The 25,941-nt window shown below is 45.8% G+C and overlaps 1 protein-coding gene across 7 annotated transcripts in view; it reads right to left on the reverse strand.

Moving 5' to 3' along the window:
• Nucleotides 1-25,941, reverse strand: part of SETD1B (SET domain containing 1B, histone lysine methyltransferase) — a 55,200-nt gene that overhangs the window by 19,166 nt on the left and 10,093 nt on the right. For all 7 annotated transcript variants that reach the window (XR_008236476.1, XR_008236475.1, XR_008236473.1 and 4 more), the window contains exon 7: nucleotides 3,321-4,091. Coding sequence is in view for 3 of the 7 variants with exons in the window: in XM_052795476.1 (XP_052651436.1) it covers nucleotides 3,321-4,091 (771 nt within the window). In the remaining 4 variants the exon portion in view is untranslated. The remainder of the gene's footprint in view (nucleotides 1-3,320; nucleotides 4,092-25,941) is intronic.

The following is a 25,941-nucleotide window of genomic DNA, read 5'->3' on the forward strand; positions in this document are numbered from 1 at the left end:
AGGCACAGGAGGTGACAAGCGTGTTGCCTTCTTGTGCATCGGTGAAGATTCAGGGGCTGCCAGCAGCACTGTGTAGATAATATTTGCTGTCCTACTAAACTTGAACATTGTATGTCAGTCAGGGGAAAAAAGAAACCCACAAGGCTTCCTGCTCTTATGCTTGGGGAAGGTCAGGGACATAGCAGACCTGCAAAGCCTCTGACCAGAGGGACATACCTACTGTAAAAACTGGCATACGGTGGAGCTCATGCACTTCCAAAATGAGCTTTGATCTCTCCTGTGAAATAACAGGAGGGCTGCTGCAGCTATTAAAAGATATCTCTCCCTACAAATCTGCCTCATTTATTTCTAAAGAATAAAAGATGTAAACAAGCACATATGTTGTCTTATTTATACTTCCAAACCTCTGAAAATAATATAATTTCTTTCACTACTATCAATCAGTAAGAAAAAGTATGAGGACCTCCAATTAAAACCATTAGGAGGGAGGAAATGGGGATGCAGGGTCTGTTTTGGAGTGTCATTTCAGCTCAAACAGTGCCTGGAGGTCTTGGTCCATTCTAGAAAAATCAGTGTGATGGCAAAGTACACAGGGAACTGACCTCCAGCTGCCAAGGAGCTAGACGGCTCATCCCCAGGTGTGCATAAAGACATTGGCAATAGGAAGGTGCAGTTTAAGCTGAATACTCATATTTTGTTTTCCTTTGGCAAAAGCAGGCAGCTTATGACTAAGAAGGAATCCTGTCCTGCACCAATGTCAGGGGCTGCCCAGTCCTAGCAGAAAGGAGGCTCTGAAACGTGTGAGATTTTTCTGCATACGACAGTAACACATGCCCTGCTAGAGGCTTCTCCAGGCCGTCCCCTAAAGCAGCAATGGTTCTGGCATTTCTGTTCCTGGACAGAAAGCACAAGTGTTTTTCCATGCAGCAATTTCATATTTTAAATTAGACTGCTCACATCCAACATAACCTGTGGCAAGTACTGTGGCAAGCTGCTGCGGTACAGTCAGCTTCCCTTCCCAAAGTGGGTTACAAATTCCAGGTGAGGGAGGAACATGCTAAATCCAGCCATAGCTTGGGATATAAGAGAGCCCAAGCAACTGCTGAAGATCTGCTTCAACTTGTCTCTGCTTCTTCACTGCGGATGTCTGGTTTAAAACAATTCCTTGGGTACCAGTTGCTGCTTTTTCAACTATTTGCTAGATCTGTTTCCCTCACTGCCCTGGAAACTGAGGGGCCTCCTCCAAAATTGTCAGCGCACGCTCGCTGGTAGGAGGCAGAAGCTCTGAGCATTAGTCAGGAGGAGAGGGACCAGGTTTCTTGCCACACGTCACGCCAGCCAGCTCTAAGCCAAAGCAAATTACACTGTCATAAAACAGCTGTTAAGCAACAGTATTACCAACCTCTCTGGAAAGCCAAGGAGCTCTCCCAGGCGCTAGAGTTAACACACAACTGGCTTACAAAAGCAGGTGGTAAAGATACTGCTCTGAAAACTGGCATCTGAAACAGAAGATGTATCTGCAGGTTGTGGTTTAGTTTGTTGGTTTTTTGGTTTTTTTTTTTTTACAATAATTCATTGTAATAGCAATTTTCTGGCTTGCATGAACCTTTCTATAGTGTTAGCTGTTTTTTGGTAGTGACAACTTCACCACATATTAGATCACAGAGCTGCTTGCTGGCCAACGTATGCTTTAAATTGGCTGAGAAAGGATCAGACAATTCATGCAAAGCTGTTTTCTTAACTAATCCCTGGAACTCCTCATGTATTTGGCCAATGTTCAGCTTTTGAGTTAATTGCTGCTGCACCACTGGGGAGGTGGGAGGAGCACAGAGAACTGGAAATACCCACAGATCTCATCACACAAAGTGGGGAACACAAAATAGCAGCTTGGAGCTAAAGTTCAGCTTCCTCTTAGATGCAAGAAGCCTTTTCACATTTGTCTGCTGATCTCAAGGTCACTTCCTCCTATAAATCCCTTCCTGGAGGCAGCCAGCAGTGCCCCAGATGACCAAAAAAAAAAAAAAACCCCAGCTAAACTTTTCAAATTTCAGGCCCTGGAAATACTGCACTGAGGGGGAAAAGGGAAAGGAGATGAGGAGAGGTGAATAACCCTGGGCTTTTGGGTGGGCAGCCCCCCACCACTCTTGAAGGCCTTCCTGAAAGGAGCAAAGTGAAAAGGACTCTCCCACGTGTACATGCTCTGTCTGTAAAAGCAGCTAGCCTCATCCTATGACTACTGCTTGGTGGACTTCAGCTTTAACAGAGTGTGCAAGCCCCCCCCCCCCCCCCAGCAGAGAAAGTCTGCAAACACGCACCATAGGGCTGCAGTGCCACTCAGGAGGTCACCTAGACCATGACCATGCCCTGGGGCAGCAGCAGCTGCAGCGATGCCCTTTCTCAGACACCTGTGTAAAGACATTACAGCCCTCCAAAACACAGTCAGAAAAACAAGCTCATTTGCAGATCCCTCCTGGATCATGCCCCAGCACGGCCAGTGCATCCCACCAAGACAAACCGAGCAGCCACACAGGCTGGCTTGGGCAATGCGCCGCCAAAGATGAACACGCTCTCCGAGACCCTCGCAAGGTGCGAGATGCACTTAGTCCCTCACAGGGAAAGGGCTGCCCTGAGCTGGCCCCGAAGCTGGAGGGGACGAGCAGGAGGTCCACCCCAAAGCAGACGGACAGCACTGAGAACTAAACACTTCTTACTCAGGCCCACGTTCAAATCAGTGGGACAGTGTGAGACAGAACAGCAGTTCACTCCTAGGCGAGCAGTTATGGCTCCACACATGTTCAGAGATAACTCTGCATGAGGTACCTCCGTCAGTGACTAGGAAGGACTAAAATTCCCAGCCTGTGTTTGTTCTGATGGCAAAGCAGCATGAAATGCCTGCATATATGGAGTGACACCATGGAAAACAAGCCAGGTTTAATACCCAGGTGCTAACCTGTCCTGAGGAACGTGGCTGTAGTGATTGAGCACTTTCTAGATATTTGCAGGCTGAGGTCTGCTGCTCCCAGTGCACACTCCTGCCGCTTGCCGCAGCACAAAGACCAGCCCAATGGGGAGGCGTGGAGCCAGGTGAGGCACAGCAACATGCATGCCTCCCATTTAATTTCAGCAGCCTCAAGCAACAGGGTTTCTCACAGCAAAGCTATTCCATGGCTTTACCTTTTGCTTCTATTTTAGTTACTGTAACATTTTAGGGTTCTGGGTTTTTTTAAAGTCAATTCCAGACCCCTTCTTACCCATGCCCTGGCCACAAACACTATGAAGAGTTCTCCCTGGGATCCAGCACAGCGTATGTGAAAGCCTACCTTTGCCAGACGTTCCTTCTTATCCCACCAGTCATCAAATGCCCGAAACGCTACCACTTCAACCATCTTCCGGTTCAGGTCCCTTTTCATGATAGCCTTTAGTTCCTTCACTATGACCAGGAGGACTCCATCCACGGTGGCTTTGTGGGGATCTTCCTTCTTCGGCTCATAACCTGGTGGTGGAACTGAGGGGTCAAACTTGGGCAGTGGTGGCCACTGCTGTCCACGACCAAGAGCTGCTCCCATTGAGAAAGGGCGGTAGGGCGGAAGATTCACAAACTGCATCCGGCCCGTCATGAAAGGTGGATACTGGTATGTGTTTTGCGCCTGCATCATGCGGCTCAGCATCTGAGTTTGCATCTGGAAGGACATTGGCATGCCACCCCACTGGTTGCCCAAGACACTTATCATATCCACTTGCATGACAGGGAACATGCCAGGGTGGAATGGAGGAAGCGGAGGCAAGATATGAGGCGGAGGGACCCCAGGAGGGGCAGGGAGTGGAGGCGGGGGGACGGTGACGGCGGGGTGAGTGGGTGGAGGTGGCGGAGGTAGTGGCGGAGGCATCGGGAAGCCTGGCTGTGGAGGCGGCGGTGGAGGAAGAGGAGGGAATCCTGGTGGTGGCATGGGGGGAATCGATGGGGCCATCACGGCTGTGTTGCTGACGGAGGAGTTCACCACAATGGTTTTGGCACATTCTGCACTGGTGATGGGTGCAGGGTTGGTCTCGTCATCAGAGATTTCCATGTCCTCCCCTGAAGAATGCTGACCCTGCAACAAAAGAGAGAGAAAAGGTGAGGAGCACATTCCTTTTACATTAAATACCACAGTGCTGGCTGCTTCAAACAAAAACTAAGTTTAACACACATTTTAATTGGGAATGGAGAAAAGCGAGCTATGCTTTGAAAAGACAGGGCCCATTGAGCAGCTGGTGCCTGTTGAAGCTTCTTCCATGTCAGACCTCAGGAAGCAGAGATGTAAAAGCTTTCTAAAAGAGCATCAGTACCAAATGAACAAACCCCTCATCTTCTATGGAATAGGAGGAATTGCTCCCGTGCTCAACGAAATACACACAATCCAAATGTCTTTCACTGCAAGATACATTATCTCTTATTTGCATCTAATACTGACAGGTGCATTACACCATGAGTTTTTATTCCTTAGTTTTCACCATACACAGAGAATTACCCTGTTTTTTAATTATAATCTCTGGCTCATTCGCTGTCAACTCTTAATCTCTAATTGTGGGAAGACAATACTTCCACATGGTTGCTGCTACTAAAAGTTGTCTTGACTAGACCACAGCAATTCACGTGGAAAAAAAGAACCCCAAATCTGCTTAAATTGCCTTTAAACATCAGAGTCATAAATCCTGGGATTCAAAGACATAACATATGTCATGTTCTTGGGCAAAATGAATACTTTACTAGCCACAAGAAATACAGAGTTATATAAAATGCTAAAACGATGTCCCACCTCGACTGTCAAAGGGATGGAAACTGGATTAAAACAGAGGGTGCCTGCTTGCTCTGAAATCTCAAAGCTGCCTGATTAGGTCTCATACAACAGAAAAGCCTCACGAGCTAGCTCCATCCTCAACAGCAAATGGTCACACCTGCACGCTATGCCCTACAGGCACTTCAGTCCTGAAGGTGTCTCCGGCACAAAGAAACCACACATGTGACTGTCACATCCCTCAGGTATTGTTAAAGCAAATCCTGATAAGAAATACAGCAACAAAATACTGCTGGAAGACATATTCAACACACTGACAGTTTATTTAGGAAACACGAATGGGGTTGACCTTTAACTAGTGGGATGTCAGCAAAGACAGGACAGGGTCCCAACAACCTTCTCCAAAACTATTTCTCCCATTCTTCCTTTTCTTCCAGCTAAAATCATCAAAACCCACCACTCTTGTGACAGCAAACATCCCTCAGCTATTTTCAGGACTGAAAAGCAGAAGCACTCATCACAACCTTCTCTCCCAGGCTCTCTACAAGCATGACTGGCTTGCCTCCTTTGAACAACTTACCAAGCACTTCCTTCCTCACAACAGCTTCGCACAAAAAAGCCAGACAGTTTGCATGTTGCCACCAGCTGATCTAAATAAAGAGCATCCCCATGTTCAACAGAGCAGACCAGCGATGCTCCACCTCCACCAGAGCTCTCCTGCCTGCCCTGAATGCTGTGGGCTCTAGCCCACCCGAGGCAGTACGAGATCATGATCAAGTGGTCTTCAAGTGCCTCTCCGTATCTCAATCCTGGCAAGAGTTCTGGAACCTGCTGGCTGTTTTCAGCCAAATTTGACTGAAGAACCCAAAGATGTTTATTTCTTCCATATTTTGTGCCAGCAGGCGCCTCTTCCGTCTGCTCTCCTACTAGTCTCCCCAGTCTGAAAAAAAAGAGCAGTAGAGCTCAGCCCTTACCAGACAGGGGAGAACCTGCACTGGGGAGAACTGCTAGGAAGCAGGCTTTGTTGGCAGTTCTCATCCTGAAGCTGCTGTGACTTGATTTTTAACCTGTGAATTTTGCACAGGGTTAAGGGAACAAAAGCAAGAGCAGCTGAGTTGATGACTCTGCTATGAACTGTAGCTGTATGAATCTGAGCAACCACAACTATCCAAATCAAACCAAATGCTTCACATTTTATCAAAGGTCATCTCTGCTACAGCAGCTACCACCAGAGAGCAGGCTGAGCACAACGCTTGCAACAGCAGCTTTGCAAATCCTCCTGTCCTAGCACCTCCCCTCACCCTGGCTTCCCCGCATTCCTCTGCTGCAGCATGAACCCACCGTCTCATGCACCACATGGGTCACCCCCAAAAAGCCACTCGCAATTTTAGTGGTCTGAAAATGCTCAACCCCTCAGCTCAACAAGGAGACTACCATTTACCCCTGCAGAAAAGCTGAAAGCACAAGCCTGGCAAACCCTGCAGCGAGTGCTATCAACCCCCTGCTAACCGTAACAGAGAGGGGATTCTCACAGTTGCCGAGTTGCTTTAGTGCATCTGTACATGCAGGGAGGTTCTCCGAGGGCTGTTTTGTAAACCCTAAAATGAACAGCTACAAAAGAAGTAGAAATAATAATCCATTGCACTTGAGTCTTTCCAAAGCCAAATTGTATCACCTCCTCATTGAGCTGTCCACATCTGGCCAACATTTCTAAGTGGGTCTCACACCCTGCATCCTCTCCCCAGCTGCTCTATTGCAGTCACGTCCTGCGCTGAGGATGCTGGGGAATGAAAGGACATTCTGCAGTTTCAACTACTGCAGCTCCAGTGAAAGGTGCAAAGGAAGAACAAAGATGACGACTGTGGCAGGTGTAAACAAGTTTCCTGTGAAACAGACCCCATTTTTCAGTAAGTGAACACAAAAGGCACTGTTAAAAGCACTGGCTCCAATTGCAAAAGCTGGATGATGCTGAAGGTCAGCATTGGATAGGAAGCCAGGAGTATTCAGGCTACCAAAGATAGACAAAATCAGCTTCATATTTACATTCATTTCATCTGTTGGGGTATGGAGGAAAGTCACCCCACAAAGCCTTGGGGGAGCACCGGCACCAGGCAATGTCACAGGGAGCTCCAAGCCACGAATCCTCCCTGATCCCCAGTCCCTCCCTGCAGGATCCTGCACCCTCCCAGCACTACCCAACACCAGTCTGAGTCACCACTCAAGATCGGTCTGTGGTGAGTACACAGTACCAGTCCCAAAGTGCCTGCCCGAACCAACACATCCTCCCTCCCTGGAGCACCACCAGCCCATAGCAGCCCATCTCAGCCAGTCCTGCTGCAGGAGACCCGTGTGCTCCTGCCCATCACCCAGAGCCCACTCTCATCTGCACCAGCCCTTTACTCAGTCTCAGTACCAAAGAATCCTGCCTGATAAATGAGGTTGGTTTTCCCTCTTGAAGGAAATACCAGATAGAAAATGCTGATCCTGAAATTGCAGAGAGGTGGCAGGACTAGCCAGACTCCATGTTGTAGTGCACAGCAGCTGTCTTCATTCATACATGCATTTATTTTTACTTAAGCTGAAATGAGAACTGCTAAAGCAATATCTAGCATTTTTGGAAGATTGTAAGACTTTTTTTTTTTTTTTTAATTCTTCTGGTGCTCAGATGGCTCTGCAGGAAGCAACAACAGATTCCCTGCTTCCTACAATGCTGGGCTGACAACTCACCTGCACTTGCACAGTGAACACAGTCTGTGCTCCAGTTTTATCCCAAGCAAAGGAAAGGGAAAGAGATTAAAGGGCAGGGAGAAACAGATCAAAAAGGCGGGGGGGGCGGGGCAGGGAGGAAGGAATATACAAGGTTAGGAAAGAGGTCAAACCAGAAGAAGATAGTCTACAAGGAAGTCTTTGAAGAAAGTTAAGTGGAATGACTATTTAAAGCAGATGAGCAGTTACAGGAAAGTCATATCTAAGGGGGGAAAACATGGGCACCGAGTGAAAGAGATCAAGGTACGGAAGGAAAAACCAAGGGGAGACATAGAAAGATCCTCTGTTATATGAATTTCTTTTCATTCACCTGTCTGAACCTGGATTTACTGTGGCTGCTACCAAATACCTCTCAGGGTAGAGCTGAAAAGTAGCTACACTGTCTTCCCAAAGAAACCACCTTCTAGCTGGCCTCCCTCTTTGCTCTCACAAGAGGAAAAAGTGAGCTGATATATGGCATATGTACTGCTAAGAGGATAACATGGCCATCACTGTCAAAAAAACTGTGTCAATCAGTCCTGGAGTTCACCTGCCTGTTTCCGAGGGCATCTGGTACAACGCCTCCAGAAACCCTCCCTTCAGCCCACTGAGAGAAAAGCCATTTCCAACTAAATTAATTTGTGCTGCCATCTTTACTTTGCATTAATTAAATTAAGAGTTAGCAAAACAGGTATTTAATTATATGCATGACACATTTTTCCAAAGGTGTTTTAATGATGCAAATTCATTGGGAGAGATTCACGTCAGCATAACTAGTTACAAATGGCCTCATTCATTGTTCACCCAAAATGCTAACTGCCACATTTAATACTGGTGCAGTGTGTTTTAGCACAGACAGAGCCTCTTAAGTGAAGGGAACATCCTGAGACCTCATTCCTGGATCAGCCTGAATAGTGACAGGGTAGAGAGCCACTGAATGCAGGGTATCGGTCTTATCTCAGAGCAATACCCAGCATTTAGCAAGCAAATGTTCATACCTGCAGAAAAAAGAAACTACATCCTAATATTTGCATGCAGAACGGGCAGTTTCCAGATGTGAAGAGGCTGTTCTCTCCCCGACCCAGAGAAGCACTGACACTGTGGCAGCGGTTGGGAGCTTCATCATACGTGCTGTTTGGTACCTTTCCTACAGGCAGAGGAACTTCACATGCTTTCATTTCCTTTTAAAAAGGCCATCTGATAAAGAATTTACTCAGAATTTCAGAATGCATTTTGAATACCATAAGCTTACAGCTAATTTCACTTAAATAAGCTTACAGCTAATTTCACTTAAATATTCTGCTGGGTACCAAGTTACTTATATTTGAGGTAGGGAACTTATATCACTGAACATAGCAACTACGCTGACATAGCCTGGCTGAGCTCTGGTGCATCAAAATAATGAAACACAGGATTAATAGCATTCAGCTCGATGCAAGGTCATTAGCTTTAATGAAGTGAAGCATCCCATGCTTGCAAGAAGTAGCAAACCTTTAAGCCCACTGCAACTTGCACTCACAGAAACCAAACAGAACAAAAAAATTCACTCTAAGCCCTAAACTTCAAAACCTCCATATTTAAATACTGAAAATCTTTGCCATTTAAAATGTTAAGAAGCAGCTTTTCAATAAAGCTAGAATTAAAATCAGAAGTGGCTCTTGGACAAAAAGTTTTCATAACCTGGTCAAACAGTCATCACTTGTTTTTGGATTAAGTCCATCCAAGGGTCTAAAAAATTCTTAAGTGAGCAAGTCTCACCCTTTATCCTTACAAAAAAGTAGGGAAAGAAAAGCCTCCAGTGGTGAGGGGGAGAGGACAACTGACCAAACAGGGTCTCACAGCAAGTCACTGATGGGAGTTGAGAATAGACCCGAGGTTCCTCTGACTTCCTATTCCCTGGCTCCAGCTGCCTCCCCGCACCAAGCTCACACCAAGGTTTGCATTTGACAAGGAAAACGGCCCTAGTGCGATACACTGTGATCCCAGGGTGAAAATAGCCCAAGTTCTCTAACACAAAACTTTCTCTTCCCAGACTCCTTCGGCAGAGCACATTAAAACGAACACCACATTTCAAACCTGCCACGTTTCTTACAACACCATCCAGAACAAAACAGAAGCTTGAGGATGCAAACCAGCCACCTGCAACTCTTCCTCAAAGACACAATTTCAATTAAAAACTCCTTAAAAAAACCACAAGCCCATTCAAGTTTGGCCCAGAGAATCCCACCATACTCTTTGCTAAGAGAGTGAAATACCTCTTGCTGTCCAAAATCTACATACCAGAGCACAGAGAGGGTTTCTGGTAGTATTGCTTTGCTCACTTTCAATCTGCTTTTAGCTAGCAAAGAGCCTGCAGGTTCCACACATTCTTGGCAAAGCCTGTAAAGAGGAGCCATGCCTCTGAACTGCCCTCTTTGCTTACTGGGAGTGCAATACTTGGGCACAATGACATGGCAGAGGGAACGTGCTAAGCATTCACACCTCATGGTGTCAGGCGTGAACAAGGCAGACTCAGTACTGTATTTACAATACATACAAATATTTTTACTTTGCTAACTATAATTATAGCTCTTCCTCTGAAAGAACACACACAAGGGTGGTACTTTGCTGGTGTTGCAGAAGTGAAGTACGGGAGGGCAGAGCTACTCAAGGTGCTTTGCCAGTAGTTTAGCTACAGCAGCAAAAAAACCAGAGCAAACCGCTGCCTGCACTTTCCCGGGTAAGCTTTCAAGCCTGTTCAGATAACTGTGCCATCATCAGCGCCCATGGTGGCTTGCATGGGCCAGCATACCACCACTGCAGCCTGGATCTACAGTGAAGTTTGTTTACTGCCTCCTCCCCGGACGCCCTGGGTTGGTTAGTCACGTCTTTCTACCTCCTTTGGGCAGCTAAGAGAGCACCCATCCTCCTGCTGCTGTCAGAGCATGCAATTGCAATCATGGCAGCTTTTAATTGGGACAAAGACAGCTTTCAGGTGTATTTGCACTACAGTAAAATTCCTAGCTCAGTAACAGGCAAATGGAAAGATTAACATGTTACAGATCAGTGATTATAAGTATCTTCAGCAACATGTATTTCCATCTCAAGAACAGAAAACTGCAAGATTTTTATATAGCTATATATTTATACAGCACTTTGCAAATCTAACTCACAGGCAAATGTTGCAAACAAAGCAGAGCAGAACACAGACAGATCAGGGCAATAGACTCACCGCTGTCCCCCACAAAAAGGGGCACCAAAAAGGCTGCAGTGGAGCAGGGATTTCTCACAAAAGGAAAGACATTACTTGGGTGTTTTGATTTCTTTATTATTGATTGTTAAAGTATCTCTCACTACTTGAAAAAGAGCATTCAAGCTCTATGAGATGACAATATCCTACCTGACACATACACTGTCTTGGCTCAGCTTGTGTTTTTGGTCTGGTACTTATTTGCAGCGCTTCTTTGGCACAGACAATTCTCCCCACACCTACAGGGCTGCGCAACAAGTAAAACAAGTGACAATAATATTCAGGTGCTCATTGTAAACAAACAGCACTGTAAACACCAGCCTAACTTATGCCACTTTCTTTTCTTCTTCTAATGCCAAGAGGGAACTTTAAGTCAATACCTCAAACCACTGAAGGATAGAGGGAGAATTCCCCATCGGTCCCACCACGGTGCTTGTTTGTCTCTCACAATGTGCTGCCTCAGGTGCTGGTCCCTAATTAGACCATCCTGTGCATGGGGAGATGCCACAAGTTGGGATTTTGGAAGGATGCAAGGACGGAGCTCACCTGGGCTTTCAGTACACAGCAGAAAGGGCTCTTGAGAAGGGGAGGCACATGGGGCTAAGGCTTACAAAGGGAAAAGATCTCCTCACTCACTTCCAGTGTTTCCTGACACTAGAAACTTGTAAATCAACTTGTGTTTTAAAGACAGCGGGTGAGCTGGAAGGCTGCCAAATGGTCCATGCCATCATTAGAAAATCTAGTGAATTAAGATGACAAAACGAGCTAAAATGACTCCTGTACGATGGGCAGAAGTGCCAAAGACAGTATTCCCAGACTCATGCAAATCTGCACCGCCAGTTTCCTGCAGGCCCTCGTACGCATCGAGCATCTGAGATGGGTCTTGACACTTTGAGGCACTGTTTCAGACTCCAGAGGGGATTATCCTCCGCCTTCTCCCCGCAGGACAGTGGAATAACAACTGTACCTAGAAGCTCCAGTGGCCGTACGAAATGATGCATGGATTCTTCTTTCCAAAGGTTGAGATGGATCCCGGAGTAAGAAACACCCACTTAGGCAGCCTCTACGCATCTCCATAAGGCTAAGAACTTTTTTTTTATTTAGCAAGTGATCAAGGGAAGGACAGAAAACTCTAGATGAAGCAAAGAGGATAGAGATGGGAAGCAAATGCAGTGTCATTAGTGGTCTGAGGTAACCAGATCTTCACTGATCCAGAAACAAGACGACTTGAGAAATGTGATCCCAATGGGAGAAGATTCAACCAGCATTCAGTACTTTCAAAAATCCATTCTCTTGGCAAGAGAGCACCATACTTCAGTTTTCAACATGACTTTCAAGAGGCCACTGCAAGAGCTTCCTAGGATAGCTGTCCTCAGAGCCATAAATTAAGCCAGTGGGAAAACAACTGCCAGATTTGCCTGAGCAGAAAGCCTGAAGAGATGAATTGGCAGAGAGGACAAAAACTTGCCGAGGGGTTTTCTCTGTTTGTTAGCAAGTGGATTACCTTCCACAAAAGGGGTGGTTTAATTCAGGTCTTTCTCCCTTCTAAAAGGGAAAGGAGGCTCTGAACTGCAAGCTTCATGGCATATGATGTGGTTATATGGTTACACCATTCCTGTGGGCAAGATCACCGAAGAAGGGATATTTGGAGAAGCCAGACATTACCCCTGGGCTTCCAGCATGCACAAGAGACTCTCTGGTGTCTGCAGGGTCAGCTCTAGGAAGAGTGCAGGCTAACATAACATCCTTTGGATCCACATTCATCAACGCTGAGACTGGAAACTTCCAGATCCCCTGACTGTGCAGACTTGAGCAGAGACAAACATGAACATACAACTAGGCAGATCACAAAATACAGTGAGAGTACAAGACGGGGAGTCACCGGACCCCAGCCCGTGATCAGGGATGCCTGGGCAGCCCGTGCGTGCCCCGATGCGAAGCCTGCCTGGACAGTCGCCCCTTCTGCATTATATGAACAAATCCGAACTGGCAGGGTGAATGTGTGCCAATTCAGGGGCTGCGTCATGCAGCCATAGAGTTTTTCATCACATATGAAACACCCTAAAATTGGATTTACCATCTCATGGAACCATGGCCTTTTCCCTCAAGTCTTAAGTAGATCTTATTAAGGGGAAAAAAAAGGTTTCTTTATGGGGGCGAGGAGGAGGTAGGGAAAAGGAAGGAGGAAAAGAGAGGGGTGTTAACATTGGGGAGCCATGTAACAAGGCAGGCTCTTTCCACAGCAATGGTTGTTCTGGTTTCCCTCTTTCAGATGGGGGGAAGGGATAGCTGAAGAGCTATTTGCAATCTAACTTCAAAGGTTTTAGTCGGCTGGGAAGCTAAGTCATGCATAAAAGGATGGTAGAGTGGCAAGAAAATACCCCCTACAGATAAATTAGTCAGGGAATGTTCTCTGCTTCTCCCAAAGACTTTCATGCAGCCTGACTGACTTTACCCAGGTAAAGCCGTTTCCAGACACCAGGTTCAGTGATGCAGAGTCCTGGGAACAAACCAGCCAAATCCAACAGAGGAACTAAACAGCCTCTCCGAAAAAGAGAAAGGCGGCAGTAAGCACGCAATGGGCTGCTCTCTCATTTTCTGCCATCTCAGCTATTATCAGTAGATTTTATTCTAAGGTTTGTCCACATACAAAAGATGCAGAGTTTGAGGCAGCATCTCCCTCTCTAAAGTTGCAAAGAAAAGGAAGGAATTTAGGAGAAAACACACGGTATACGGAGAACTCATTTCCCAAATGATTCTGAAATGCTCTGTTTTCTTCTTCACGCTGGTGTGCAAAAATACACCCACATTTCTAGAGAGTAGAAGGTACTTTACAACTGAAGATAAAGAAGGGAATTGGCAACATCGGATCAGAGTCCATCTATAAGTTAAAAAAAGTAACTGAGTGTGCAGAGTACACAGATACCTTACAGTTCAGTGCCAGGCAGGAGCTCATACACCATCCCCTGAGCTTACCCTCATACTTAAACCTTAGGTCAAATGGAGCCACAAATTCAGATCTTGCTACCAACAGGTTGATAAGAAAGCAGATAAGCTGGGAAAACAGTCTAGCTTCCCAGCTGATATCAGTCTATTGAAGAATAGGTTGTACACATACTGTATTTAAACACATTTTAATCAGCAGAACTAGGCCAATTTGATATTCTTCCCTTTTTACATACTACTACTATACCCTTGAGTATCTGAAATCACATGGCTATTACTGTTATGGTAGCATTTTCAGTGCTCTGTTCAGTGCTCTCTGCATTTCCAGGATTAGTAGCAACAGCAGTTTCATTTGCAAGACCTGGATGTCTGCAACACAACCTGTGCAATGTTGAGTCTCCTCAGAAGGGAGGGCAGAAACGAAGGAATCGAGGTCTTGAAGGACAATGGGCAAAAGAAAAAAAGAAGAGCTTTTGTTAGATCATTCATCAGTATCATCTTTTAATGTTCTTCTGCTCACTGCCGTCTGCTCTCAGAGCCAGGTGCCATTAGTATATCCCGAGGCAGCAGTTCAGACACTTGCCTTCTTTCTCAAGAGGTATCCTGAATGACGAGCCTGGCTTCTCCCTCCGCTCTCCAAGAGCTTGAGCTATTCTTGCCCTGAATTTCTAGGGTGCAGTCCTGATCTGTTAATGCAGCTGGGGAGCAAAGAGGCCTAACTGTTTTTGGCACCTGTAAGAAAACCCAGGAGCCTGTAGCCCACAGCTGATTGATGTAGCCCAGAACAGCCCTTTCCAAACAAGTACAGCTTTTACTCTCCAAAAAGTGTGGAACGAGCAAGGGGAAAGAGTTAAAGTCCTGATTTTTATGTGAACCTTTCCCTTTCCTGAACACTTTTGCTGAGATTTCATGAGCCCTCCACTGCTGGCCTGGGAGGTCACACAGACTTAGCACTACCCTCCTCCCAGGAGCTCTCTACTATCCCAGTACCAACTATTTGAGAAGAAATAAGAAAGCATGAAAGGGGGAACATACTGTTAATAAGGTCTTTAGGATCTTGTTATCATCTTGAGTGCAGTCACAGTGGCAACACAGTATGGTTTCCAATAAGAAAACTTGCGTCCTTCTGTTCTGGAGACAGCCGCTGCTATCATCCCAAGATAGGACAATAGGACATCTGCTGTGTTTCTGAAATTCCCAGCAAAACTGCTGCAGAGAAGACTGTTCAGCCAGTCCACCTGGTCTTGACTGTCTGACAAAAAGCATTTAACCACTTTGGATGAAGCCCCCACTGCAGGTGGTGCAAGTGCTCCAGGCCTGCTGCGACACAGCAATAGAGAATGACCCTGGGGAACGAGGCTCACGAGACAAAAACTTCTCTCTAACTGGCTGTGGCCAGTTTGCGAGCCCTTTGCAGCAATGACCACAAATGATGACTGGCACCCTAACGAGCTTAGCAGGCTCCACTCATTTTCTGAGCATTACAACACAAGCTAACAAGTCCTTCCCAGCAAAGTGCCTTAGATGTATTAAAACCCAGCTAGACCGCAGGAGACGCTTCACTCCAAGGAGCCTATTTCAAGCAGCTAAAGCGGCTGAGTAGAGATGTTCTTCCTCAAAAGTAAGGGTGAGGCCAGCAAGAAACAGTTCCCCTTTGGTAACGTTTCTCTTCTCTTACCGATCTTCTCTCTGGAGGCATCTTGAATTTTTCACTGCTTTATTTCCTGCTTAGATTTTCCTTCTCTTGCTGTACTCTGATTTAACCAAGTGCAGTCAGAGAGGACAGAATCAAGCACATCAGCTGAGGTACGCAACATATTCATTAAAACACTAAAAATCTTCCTCATTCTAAGACAAAGCCTAAAGCAATATCCAGGCAGAAATACCTTCAAGTTGTCCCTCTCCAAAACCTCCTCAGTGAGGGAAAGGCAACTTTTTCCCCATACCACTCCTCTCGGGTGATGGAAACGTAACCCTTCTAGCTGCCAACTGTTGACTGATCCCTTAAAATAATCTCTGTGCAGAACATGGCATTTCTCATGGCCTTCTGGAAGATACCAAACTTTTGCTATTAAACTATCCCCACTATATGCAAAATAAATTGTGTAACCACAACTGTTCTAAATTACCAGAGTGGAAATACCCCACAGCTGGGCTGCATTGCCACTGCCATTTGTGCAGGCATAAAATATTCAAAAAAGAGACAAGAGGTAAAGTATGCTGATTTCCCCACCTGTCCCCTAATTAGCAAGCAGGAGGTTTAAAACAAACACATGGAAACACTCTTCATCTAGAGCAAAATTCAGCTGTACACCTCACTATCACAAGATGCTGCAAGGACTCAGAAGTGCAGATGGGTTTAAAAATGGATTAGACATTTGTGGAAGACAGGTCCACCAGCAACTACTGAACAAGATCATGTCCTAATCTGCTGGTCCTAAGTAGCAGAGGGACACCAGGAGAGCACCACCGCATATGGCCCTGCTGCTGATGGGGTTTTTGCATGGCATGAACTGCTCTGACCTCCCACTGAAGGTTTTTCAGTAACCTAGAGGAAATAACGCCCAACAACACAGACAACCAAGGAAAGGTAAAGATGTGCAGAAAGGTAAAGACATGCCTTTTCCTTGCTTACTCTTGAGTTAGTCCAAAGTCTCTTTCTGTTCTCTCTTGCAGCAAAGCCATCATCAAAAGCTCTACCATAGACGACCGCTCAAGCAGAAGGGCTGCGTGCACACAGGCAGAGCCGTTTGGTGGCAGCAGCCAGTGCCAGGCAACCTGTGCTCTGCTCCTCAGACTGACCACTCCAGCCCTCAGGCTCTTTCAGGCCTCCCCATATTGGTGACACTTATTTTACTCACTTCCTTAATACTTGCTTTAAAGAGCTTTGCTAAAACGATCAAGATGAGTGCGAAGCCCTGCAGAAGCACACAGCAGTACAGCATCTCTACAGCCCATACTTGAGCAGACATATCTAAACCACGCTCAATCACACAGCTCTTATTTTTATTTTTTAAAGCATCTTTCCCATTAGATTGGTTCATTAGTTTGAAGTTACATATGAACTCTTTAAAAGGCAGGTTACTCATTTAAAGAGCTGCATGAAATAGTTGAGAAAGGCACAAAAACAACCGAACATGGCTCTCTGCTTATGCCCTTCATGCACTGCTCCAGGTGACCAGGTGGAAGGCACAGGCATCTTTTTTTTTTTTTTTTTTAGCAGTTGCGCAGGAACAGCTGGCTTGGTGGTTTGCATGTAATAGTTTTCTACTTAGGACAGTTTAGCCTCAGCACCTTCTCAAGCACCAGAGCTGCACAGTACTTCTTATACCATGTACCATATTCAAAACATCTCACTTACTGGATGTGATACTAAGGTTGTGCCTCACTAGAACACAGTTACACTGTACAATATTCTTTATACCAGAGCTCAGTTAAAATAGTAAAAATATTGCAAAAACTAGGTCATAACAAGGGTCCAACATTCATCCTTCTTACAAGTCAGTTTGTACATTTAGCCCCAAATTCACTTACAATAAAATCTAGTCCTAACACAGTCTCCATCCCAATTCAGAAGTCTAGAGACTACTGTAAACTGCCCTTCAGTTTTTTTGTTTGGTGGTGTTTTGTTTTTTTTTAAAGGCATGGTACTATCTAAAGCTCAGGTTTTCTTCAGCTTGGACACTGAAAGCAGATCCACACAAACACTTTCAGAGCAATGACAGAGGCCATGTGGAAGCTGCACCTACCGCACAGTCATTGACCCCCAAAAAACAGTGCAAACCCACCTGCGCAGTTCCTCGTGTCTCCCTTGCCTGCTTCCCCTGGCTCCATGACCCCACAGCGATACGCAGCCAGCTGAGCTGGGCTGCAAAAGCTGCCCCAGGATCCCCTCAGAGGACCGTGTACTCACAGAGCCGTGCCAAAAGGCACTTACCTGACTACAGCCTTGAGCCACGGCCCTTTTGTAGCACCCACGTCCCAGCCAACACAAAGTCATGCAACAAGATTTTCTCAAGCTGAAGCCTGAGCATCCAACCCAGCAAGAATCACCACTTACTTCTGGTGTCCTGCAGCCAGGCTGGGTGCTCCCTACGCAATACCAGCTCCTGGGGAATTTAAAAGCAACTCCAGCATCAGGTCTCCATCCTCCATCAGGGCTCTGCTGGGGCAAGGCTGCCCTTCGCCACTAAACCCACACCACCTTCCTACCTGCTTCTCACTGACCTGGAATACACCTCAGGTTTGCAAACCCACCTGCTGTTACCACTTTTCTGATTAATTTGGGAGATACATCCCACCTGACATTATATTAGCAAGCAAATAAATTCATTAAGACACCCATGTCAAAATGCATCCTTTCACACACACCTCCATGGCATATATTCAACTGGTAGATTGCCCTTTATGTTCTACTGTAATTTGAATAATTTTATACAGTACTAAGGATTTTCATCTTTTCCAAGTATTTTTTTTCCTGGACAATAGCAAAATGCTTGTAGCACCATGATAACAGTTGCTCACATTTATATGCATCATTCAAAGACAATATTTCAATTATCTGCACTGGAAACTCTCAGCCACATCTGCTGACCAAAATACCACATTTGGCAACCACTTAGCAACAAGGACTGGATTGGGAAACTATCCCCAGAGCTATGCGCCAACATTAAACCAGCTCCTGCTTCCACCAAATAACACTGCTATCACCTGAAACACATATATTTTGTTTTGCCTGGGACACACAAGGCACCAGAAATAACAAGCTCCTTTGGGAGAAGGGAAACCTGGAAAGAAGCCACCTACTTCAGCAGGCGTTCCCCGGGCTCCAGAGGGAACTTCTCCCCAACACGTGCAATGCATGTTAATCCTGCACAGCAGGAGGAGGACACACCACTTGGACATAAGCACAAAACTATACTGCTCACTGTGACACACAGCTCTTTTTGGAAAAATCTGGATGTAAGAAAGCAACTCTCACTCCACACCATCTACAAAAGCAGCAGACATCCAATTCCTTGATCAGGCCAGCAAAGGGCTGTTTCAACCCCAGGAAAAACAAACCCCAGTCCTTCCTTCTCATCACCCAACCTGCATCATCCTCAGCCCTCTTCTTCCTAAGGCTCCATGCCATTGCACTCATGGATACAGGGAATTTGGGCAGTGATGAGCTTGAGGACATCCCACCTTGAATGCTTGAAGGTGCAGGCAAGGAGGAAAGATAGGAAGGACTGGACCCTGGTGGGACCATCTCTGCTTCTCCTCCTCACCATTCTCAGAGCCTTTTTCCTAACGATCTCCCTGACTTACTGCCCAATATGGAGAGAGAGATACTGGGGAACACACAGGTGAGCTGGTCAAATATGTGCAATAAATTGCACTTAGTGAAGTTTCAACTCCACATAAATACATACTCCACAAAACACACATGTTCAGAGCAGCCAGCAAATCCAAATGCCACTAAAAAGTACCTAAGTCGAAACACCCAAGTCCCAACAAGTGAAAACTGGAAGTTCTGCTACAGCTGTCTGACCCTTTTGCAACCAAACCTCCAAACCATAAGAACTGCTGCCAGCTTTGAGTTCAAGCAGCAGTTTCGTTTCCTCCCCATGCCGTGCCTGCGCAGCACTCACAGTGCCCTCTATGCAAAGAGCGATTGCCGAAGACCAAGCCGCGAACAACTTCCTTTACTCAAACTGCTCCTGAAGCAACACTTTTGCAACGCCTGCAGGAGTGAACCTATTCCAATCTGGGGAGAAATTAGAAACCCCAATTTGCCGTCTTGCTATTTTATATGCATCTCAACCTCATCAGGCCTGTCTGCACCGCTGGAAACTTGTGAAAGCAGCCACTGGCTTTATTTTAGCACTAAGCAAATAAAAAACATTTTAAAGGACCTTTTAAAAAACTTGTTTTCTTTTTTTAAATACTTTGGTTTTCGGAGCTGAAAAATTTGAGCAACCTTTTTCTCACAATGAATGGACATTTCCAAAAGCAAGCACTGCACTTTCATAATAAACCTTGAGACAGCAGTAACATGTCTGGGTCAAAGGAGCCCTCGTGGGCAGGTATGTGATGCGCAGAGTTAACGAACTCATGGGTTTCATTTTGAGTTTTGCCCCATATTCGCTAGGTACAAACAAGTACCCCAAAGTGAAAACTAAAATTAATAGAAGGGGGATGGCAAAGTCATGGGACTCAAAATTGATGCATACAGAGAAAACATTCAACTGATGAACTGCATCTATTTAGAGGACTCCAGGAAAGGCAACAGCCAGCAGAAATTTGAATAAGCGCTCGTCTGCTCACTGCACTGTGTCAGACACAGACACATACAGAACACAATGGCTGCTCCATCTTCTTCAAAATCAGACCCAGAAATTAGTGCTGTTCAGGTGGCTGCCAGCACAATATGTTAACAGCAATTATTTTCTCAATATTTCTACTGATTACCTAACACACTGGCACATTTTCTCAGTGTCACTGCATGTTGCAACACATACTGCCATCCAGTAACTTGTCTGCATTCCCTTGGTCACTTTTCACAACCATCAGATGCGAAATGCAACTAGAATGATAATGGGTTGGAGAAACTGCGAGGAAAACGTGTCACTTCAATGTGAGGCTTCATGGCCTGCATTTATGACATCTGAACATTCAATATCGTCACTGCTAAAACCTGAGTGTTGAAAAGAATAGGAAGAACTCTATAAGCAGCAAAAGGAAGATGCCAAGGGCTCTCTAACCGTAAATGGTCTGCAGAGCTCAGACTTGCAAATATTATTCCGCCATAATCTATATGCTATGGTTAAAACATTGCAATTTGGATCTAAGTTTCCAGAGCAGCAGAGCTTACAGAAACACAAAATAAGCAGTGCTCTACCTACTAACAAGCAATTTAATTATATATACCCAGTCCACCAGGAACTGAGAATTTACAGAAAGTTACTGATGACAAAACGGAGAATGAACTGAGCTAGTGGCAAGAATATAATCAGCAACAGTGATTTATAAAAAGGGATGGCAATGTCATTTCTATCACGTATGCAAAATGCAAAAGCCTCAAAGTCTTGGCCTGGTATGAGAGAGTGAAAGAACCACTCAGCCTCCCAACCACAGCCTGCTTTCTATTTTTCAGTTACACTCCAGAGCATTTCACCATTTCTATCTCTGTTATCAACAAAGACAAGTTCTCTCATTCTACTGAAGTTGTTAGGTACCCAAAAAACCCAAACCATAAACAGTCAAGTATTTCCCCGTTTAGTTCCCGCTCCCCGCGATGAGCATACATGTATGAGGAGCTGCATCACCAGGAACAGCAGGTGAATCCTATGCAATTCTGCTCTGAAAAAGCAACTGTAAAAACTGACACTGGGCTTGTTACCTCTCACTGCTTCCTATATTGAACACATTTGGCCGGTCAAGCCCTCTGCATTGCTAACCACCAGTTTTGCAAGCACTCCCAAGAATCAAACTGGAGACAAATACAAAAAGTCAAAAGTCAAATACAGCTTAGTAAACACAAAGAGACTTCTCTGCTTCATATAAATTTTTGTAGGAGCAGCAGGTTATCATGTGGTAAATTAATCAGAGGTACAAGGAAGCAGTCCCTGCCTGTGGTCTTCCAGTATCAGCTCCAAAAAAACCCCGTAAGATAACAAAACCCTGCATTTCCACTGCTGCGGGAGCCAGATATCCTCACCTTGGCCAGGTTATACGGGAATTGACCCTGAACCCTGAGCATCCTCGGGAAGGTGCAGGGCTGCAGTCCTGCCCCAACATGCTCCCTCCTCTGGGCATGGAGGCTGAACAGATCTCTGAGGTCTCAAAAGGGTCCAGTGTAGTGTCATATTTAAATCACCTTTTGAGGAATTTGTGTGCTGCCTTTCTTTTCTGAACAAGCTTAAACTCCACAAGATCCCCTGAAGTCCCTGCGGCTTCTCGCTGCTGTTGTGCCTAGGTCAGGGAGGGCAGAACTGAACCCACAGTTAAAGCAGCTTGCTCTCATTTTAATTTCACAGGTTTAGTATGGCTGGTAATTCACATGTAAAACCACAGCAGTCATCCAAATCTTTGCTGCCTGGGCATTGGCTGGCTGCATTTCTGGAAATTCATGGTCATAACATATACCTATTTTTTGAGTTTCCATTAGGAACCGGTTCTGTCAGGCATGATCGCATTTGCAAGAGCTCAGGAGGCAGGAAAATTTGAAAAAGTGTTTATGAGACTGGGCATAAATCACAGCTCTCAGATTTTTCTCCCTTCTTCAATTAAAAAAATACGTTCAGAGCAACCATACCCCACATCTACTCCCCCCACCTCCCTCCAGAAATGATGAATCCCACTCTGGCTGTAAATTGGATCCCAGGCGTACCCATATATATTATACATACATAACAGCTACTTACGGGCATAAGGGCTCTTGCACAGTTACTGTGGAAACCAAGGTATCAAATTTCCTGGCTGTTAAGACTCTACCTTCTCAACCTTAATGTGCATTTACCTTGAATAAATCACTTCTGCACTCTCCAGCCCAGAAACATCCTTTAGTAGAGTGCGTTTGGGTTCATCTTTAGGAGGCTCCATCTAACCTGCTGTCAATGTCCCAGGAACACGGAGCTGCCTCCAACCCTGCACAACCCGCGGATGGGAGCGGGTTACAGGAGGAGAGCATCCTTCTGCAGGCAGAGACCGACTCGTTCCTGCGCAGCACAGCTCCAAGGGGCATCGACCACTCCTGGGGCAACCACGGCAGGTACTGCTGGCAGAGAAACCCCCTGCAGCTCCTCTCACTGCCTCGACAGCATCAGGGCACTGCTTTTTCTCACAGCCGCTCGTGACAACTAAAGGTTGAACTTGGCTCTGTAGGAAAGGGGAATCATTTACCAGCTACTGAAACACAGCCTGGTCTGGATGGCGATGCAGCAGCATGGAGTGGCACAAGACACGATGCAGTGTCTTGAAGAGAATGTCACCACATCCTGCTAAGGCTCCGGAGGGAGAATGTGACACTTCAACATAAATTTCTTCCAGTTCTGGCCACAACCGCACAAGAACCCAAAGATACTTCAATGCGAAGTGCAAATTAAGCCCAGATGTAACCTCAGGGACTTCAGCAGAGCTCACCATAGGGCTGAGCCTGACCCACCTCGTCTATGTGTAAGCACAGCTCAGAAATTCTCCCTGGGTAACTGCGAGAGGATCTGCTGCATATGCATAGCTTGTAACAGGGATGCCACTGCTGTCCTGTAAGAGGCACCTCAGCATCTAGCATGGCAAAAAACATTTACAACAGCTGAGTGAGACGCTGAGGGGTGCTGGTGACAGCAGTGGCTTTTGGGGTCTATGTCGGGCTGCTGTGCACTGTGCAACTTCCAGTTCGCTCCCCAAACCATTTGATAAAATTCACAGTAAGCAGCAAGAGAACTGCTCTCACCTCATTCATGTTTCAGGATCTTTATTTTTATTATTATCTTTGGCATTTTTAAGGCACCCCACCACAGTAACTAGGTGCTTAGCCAAACTACCAGGAAGACAGGAGTCTGTTGATCCTTCAATTAAAAAGTACTTTTGTACTTATAAATCTGGAAAAATACCATTGTCAATCATACAGACTTCCTATTATACACTGGCTATGCACACAAACTAATACATTCACATAAACTGAAACATGAAAGGCATCATCAATATACAAGAAAGTGACTTGTTACAATCCTGTCTGTCACCCTCCCCAGCACACACAGGCAGGGCCTCTTCCTGTAACAAGCCAAGCAAAAACAAGACCTGGCTCAAATGGGATGTCAAAACGTCAAACTGTACTTACTTAACCTTTGCACTTCTGAAACAGCAAAGATCCTGTGAAAAAGAAATTATTACAATTCTTTCCTTGTTATCTCTCAGGAACATAGGAAGGAAAGTTTGTATGTTGCTACCCTCAAAAATTTTCCTAAAATAACAATGCAGCCTGGCTGTTTTCTTTCCTTGCCATCTTCTAGTTTCTTGAAAAAGCCCTCTCTGCCTTGTCTTCCAGGCTGGCAGGTTGTGCTGTTTGTAAAGAATCCCTTTTCTCCTCTTACCTCGTACTGCCCACATCCCGCTCTGTTCCACCTCTCAGCGCTCGTCCCTTGGCTAAGCTTAGCAGGACTTTCTCTGCAGACCATAATCACTGCTCTGAGATTAGTCGGAGTTAGGTGTTGCAGACAGATGCACAGCCCTTCCTCTCCCACACCCAAACTCCCTGCCAAGCTCTGGCTTAGGAGTATCATACCAGATCTTGAAATCAAACTCCGGGGTCTTGCATGATAAATCAGAGCAATTGCTGGGGCTTGGCTGTACTTCCTTTACTTATGGCAAGTCTGGGGTGGTTAACTTGCCTGATGATTTGACAGCGCTTCACCTATAGAACAAATGTTACCATATTAGCAATCATTGACAAAAATTGTGCTTGTTTTGATGGGAAACAGGAGTAGGTCCTTGAAAAGCACCTATTGTCTCAGGAAAAGCTTCCCTGCAACTTTGCTGGCATCCTTATGAATCCTGAGATTTTCCCAGCTAGAGCACCCGCCCAAAGAGAGCTGGCCTGGGGCTGCTCCAACCCTTGAAGAGCCAAATATGAAGTAAATAACAAGTTCAAACTCTCTGCCCTTTATTGCTTCCTTATGATACTTAATGAGCCCTCCCTACACTAATATATCATTTCTGCTCCACTCCCCACGCCACACAGTCACTAGAAATATTCGTGTCTGCCTTCCCTCTGTTTTGCTGAAGGATTCTCTGAAGGACTGGAAGTTGAATAGTGGTATCACAATAGGCTGAAGCCGGAGGTTCAGCTTTCCAGCCCTCAGACAGACTCAATGCCCCTCTCTAACTCAGTTGGAAAGCTGCAGCTCAAATTTCAGCCTATGTTAAGTCACTGTTCAGCTCTGTTCCTTCAGCAAAAGGGAAGCCAGGAGAGCCTTTCTGTAAAGCAAAAAACTGGGGGGGAGGGGGGGGAGAAGGGGGGGGGAAGGAAGAAAAAACACATGGAGATCGTTTTTTGTGCATCAGAAGGAGCAATGAAAGGCACAGGCAACTTTTCAAACATGCCAGAATAGCTTAGTGTGATTTGTAACCAAGAGGAGGGTTGAACAAACAGCTCCAACAACAAACATCGAACTTTTTTTGGGGGGGAGGAGACAATTAAGGCAGCAATGACCTGCATGGAGACCCTGCTACCACCTTTCTGACTTCTGCAGAGGATGGAGGCATTTGTATCATTTTGTATCATAGAACCATCGATGTGAACTTCTGACACCAGCGTCTCATTAAGGGGAGACAAAGACTTAACATGGGCTTCAACGTCAGCATGCCACTGCCCCATATCACAACCTACAAATATAACATCCCAGCCAGTCCCCCAACGCTGATCTTAGCTACAGAAAGTGCCTGACCCCACATACCATGCTGACATTCATCCATCTTCCTAAACATGCTCAAAATCAGCTGCAATCCTCTTTGCACGAGGATAAGGACAGCAGATACAAGCCCAGAATGGCAAGGAGTTGAGGGATGCCTTCCTCATTTTTTTAGACAAACTAAGAGTATCGCCTCTTAAGCCTGCCAGACTGAGCTCAAGGAATGAAAACTCCATTCGTAATTAATACATCATCAGGTCCCACTAGCCAGGGACTCGCCTCCCAAGAGGGGAGCCTGGGCCAGCCTAGATGATGAATGAGACCTCAAGCAGCTGAATTGTTTCAAAGGTTAAACTGGCAACTGCAAGGACAAGCAGGTTTGGAAAGGCATGTTAGAAAAAAAAAAATATCCAGCACAGTTACAATTTTTTTTGTATTTAGCACTGAGACCTGCACTATGTTACTGCTGCAGTGCTTTTCCTCCAGTTAAGCACTCTGCAAACCCTAGAGCTACAGGAGCAGCTCCTCCTCTCCTGAAATGCAGCCGCTTCTCGGGTGAAAACCAAACAACAGCACACCACTGGAGGGAAATCCATTCTGCCAGCTTAACCCCAGCAAACTTTCATGAGTGAATTAAATTGATCTACCACACGTGGGACATTTACACAAGACCAGCCCTCTAGGATGGTCGAGGACCCCTTACTGCAGAGTTCTTGCACACCAGGGACAGCAGTTTTATTTGCTTGCATGACTATTATATAAGCTGAGGAGAAAGGGTCTGGCATTTGCAAAGACCTGTATTTTGACCATTCCTTGACACAGCATAATAGGACCGACACATCCACTGCAGCAA

This window comes from Harpia harpyja, chromosome 9 (assembly GCF_026419915.1).
Source record: "Harpia harpyja isolate bHarHar1 chromosome 9, bHarHar1 primary haplotype, whole genome shotgun sequence".
Lineage (NCBI taxonomy): Eukaryota > Metazoa > Chordata > Aves > Accipitriformes > Accipitridae > Harpia > Harpia harpyja.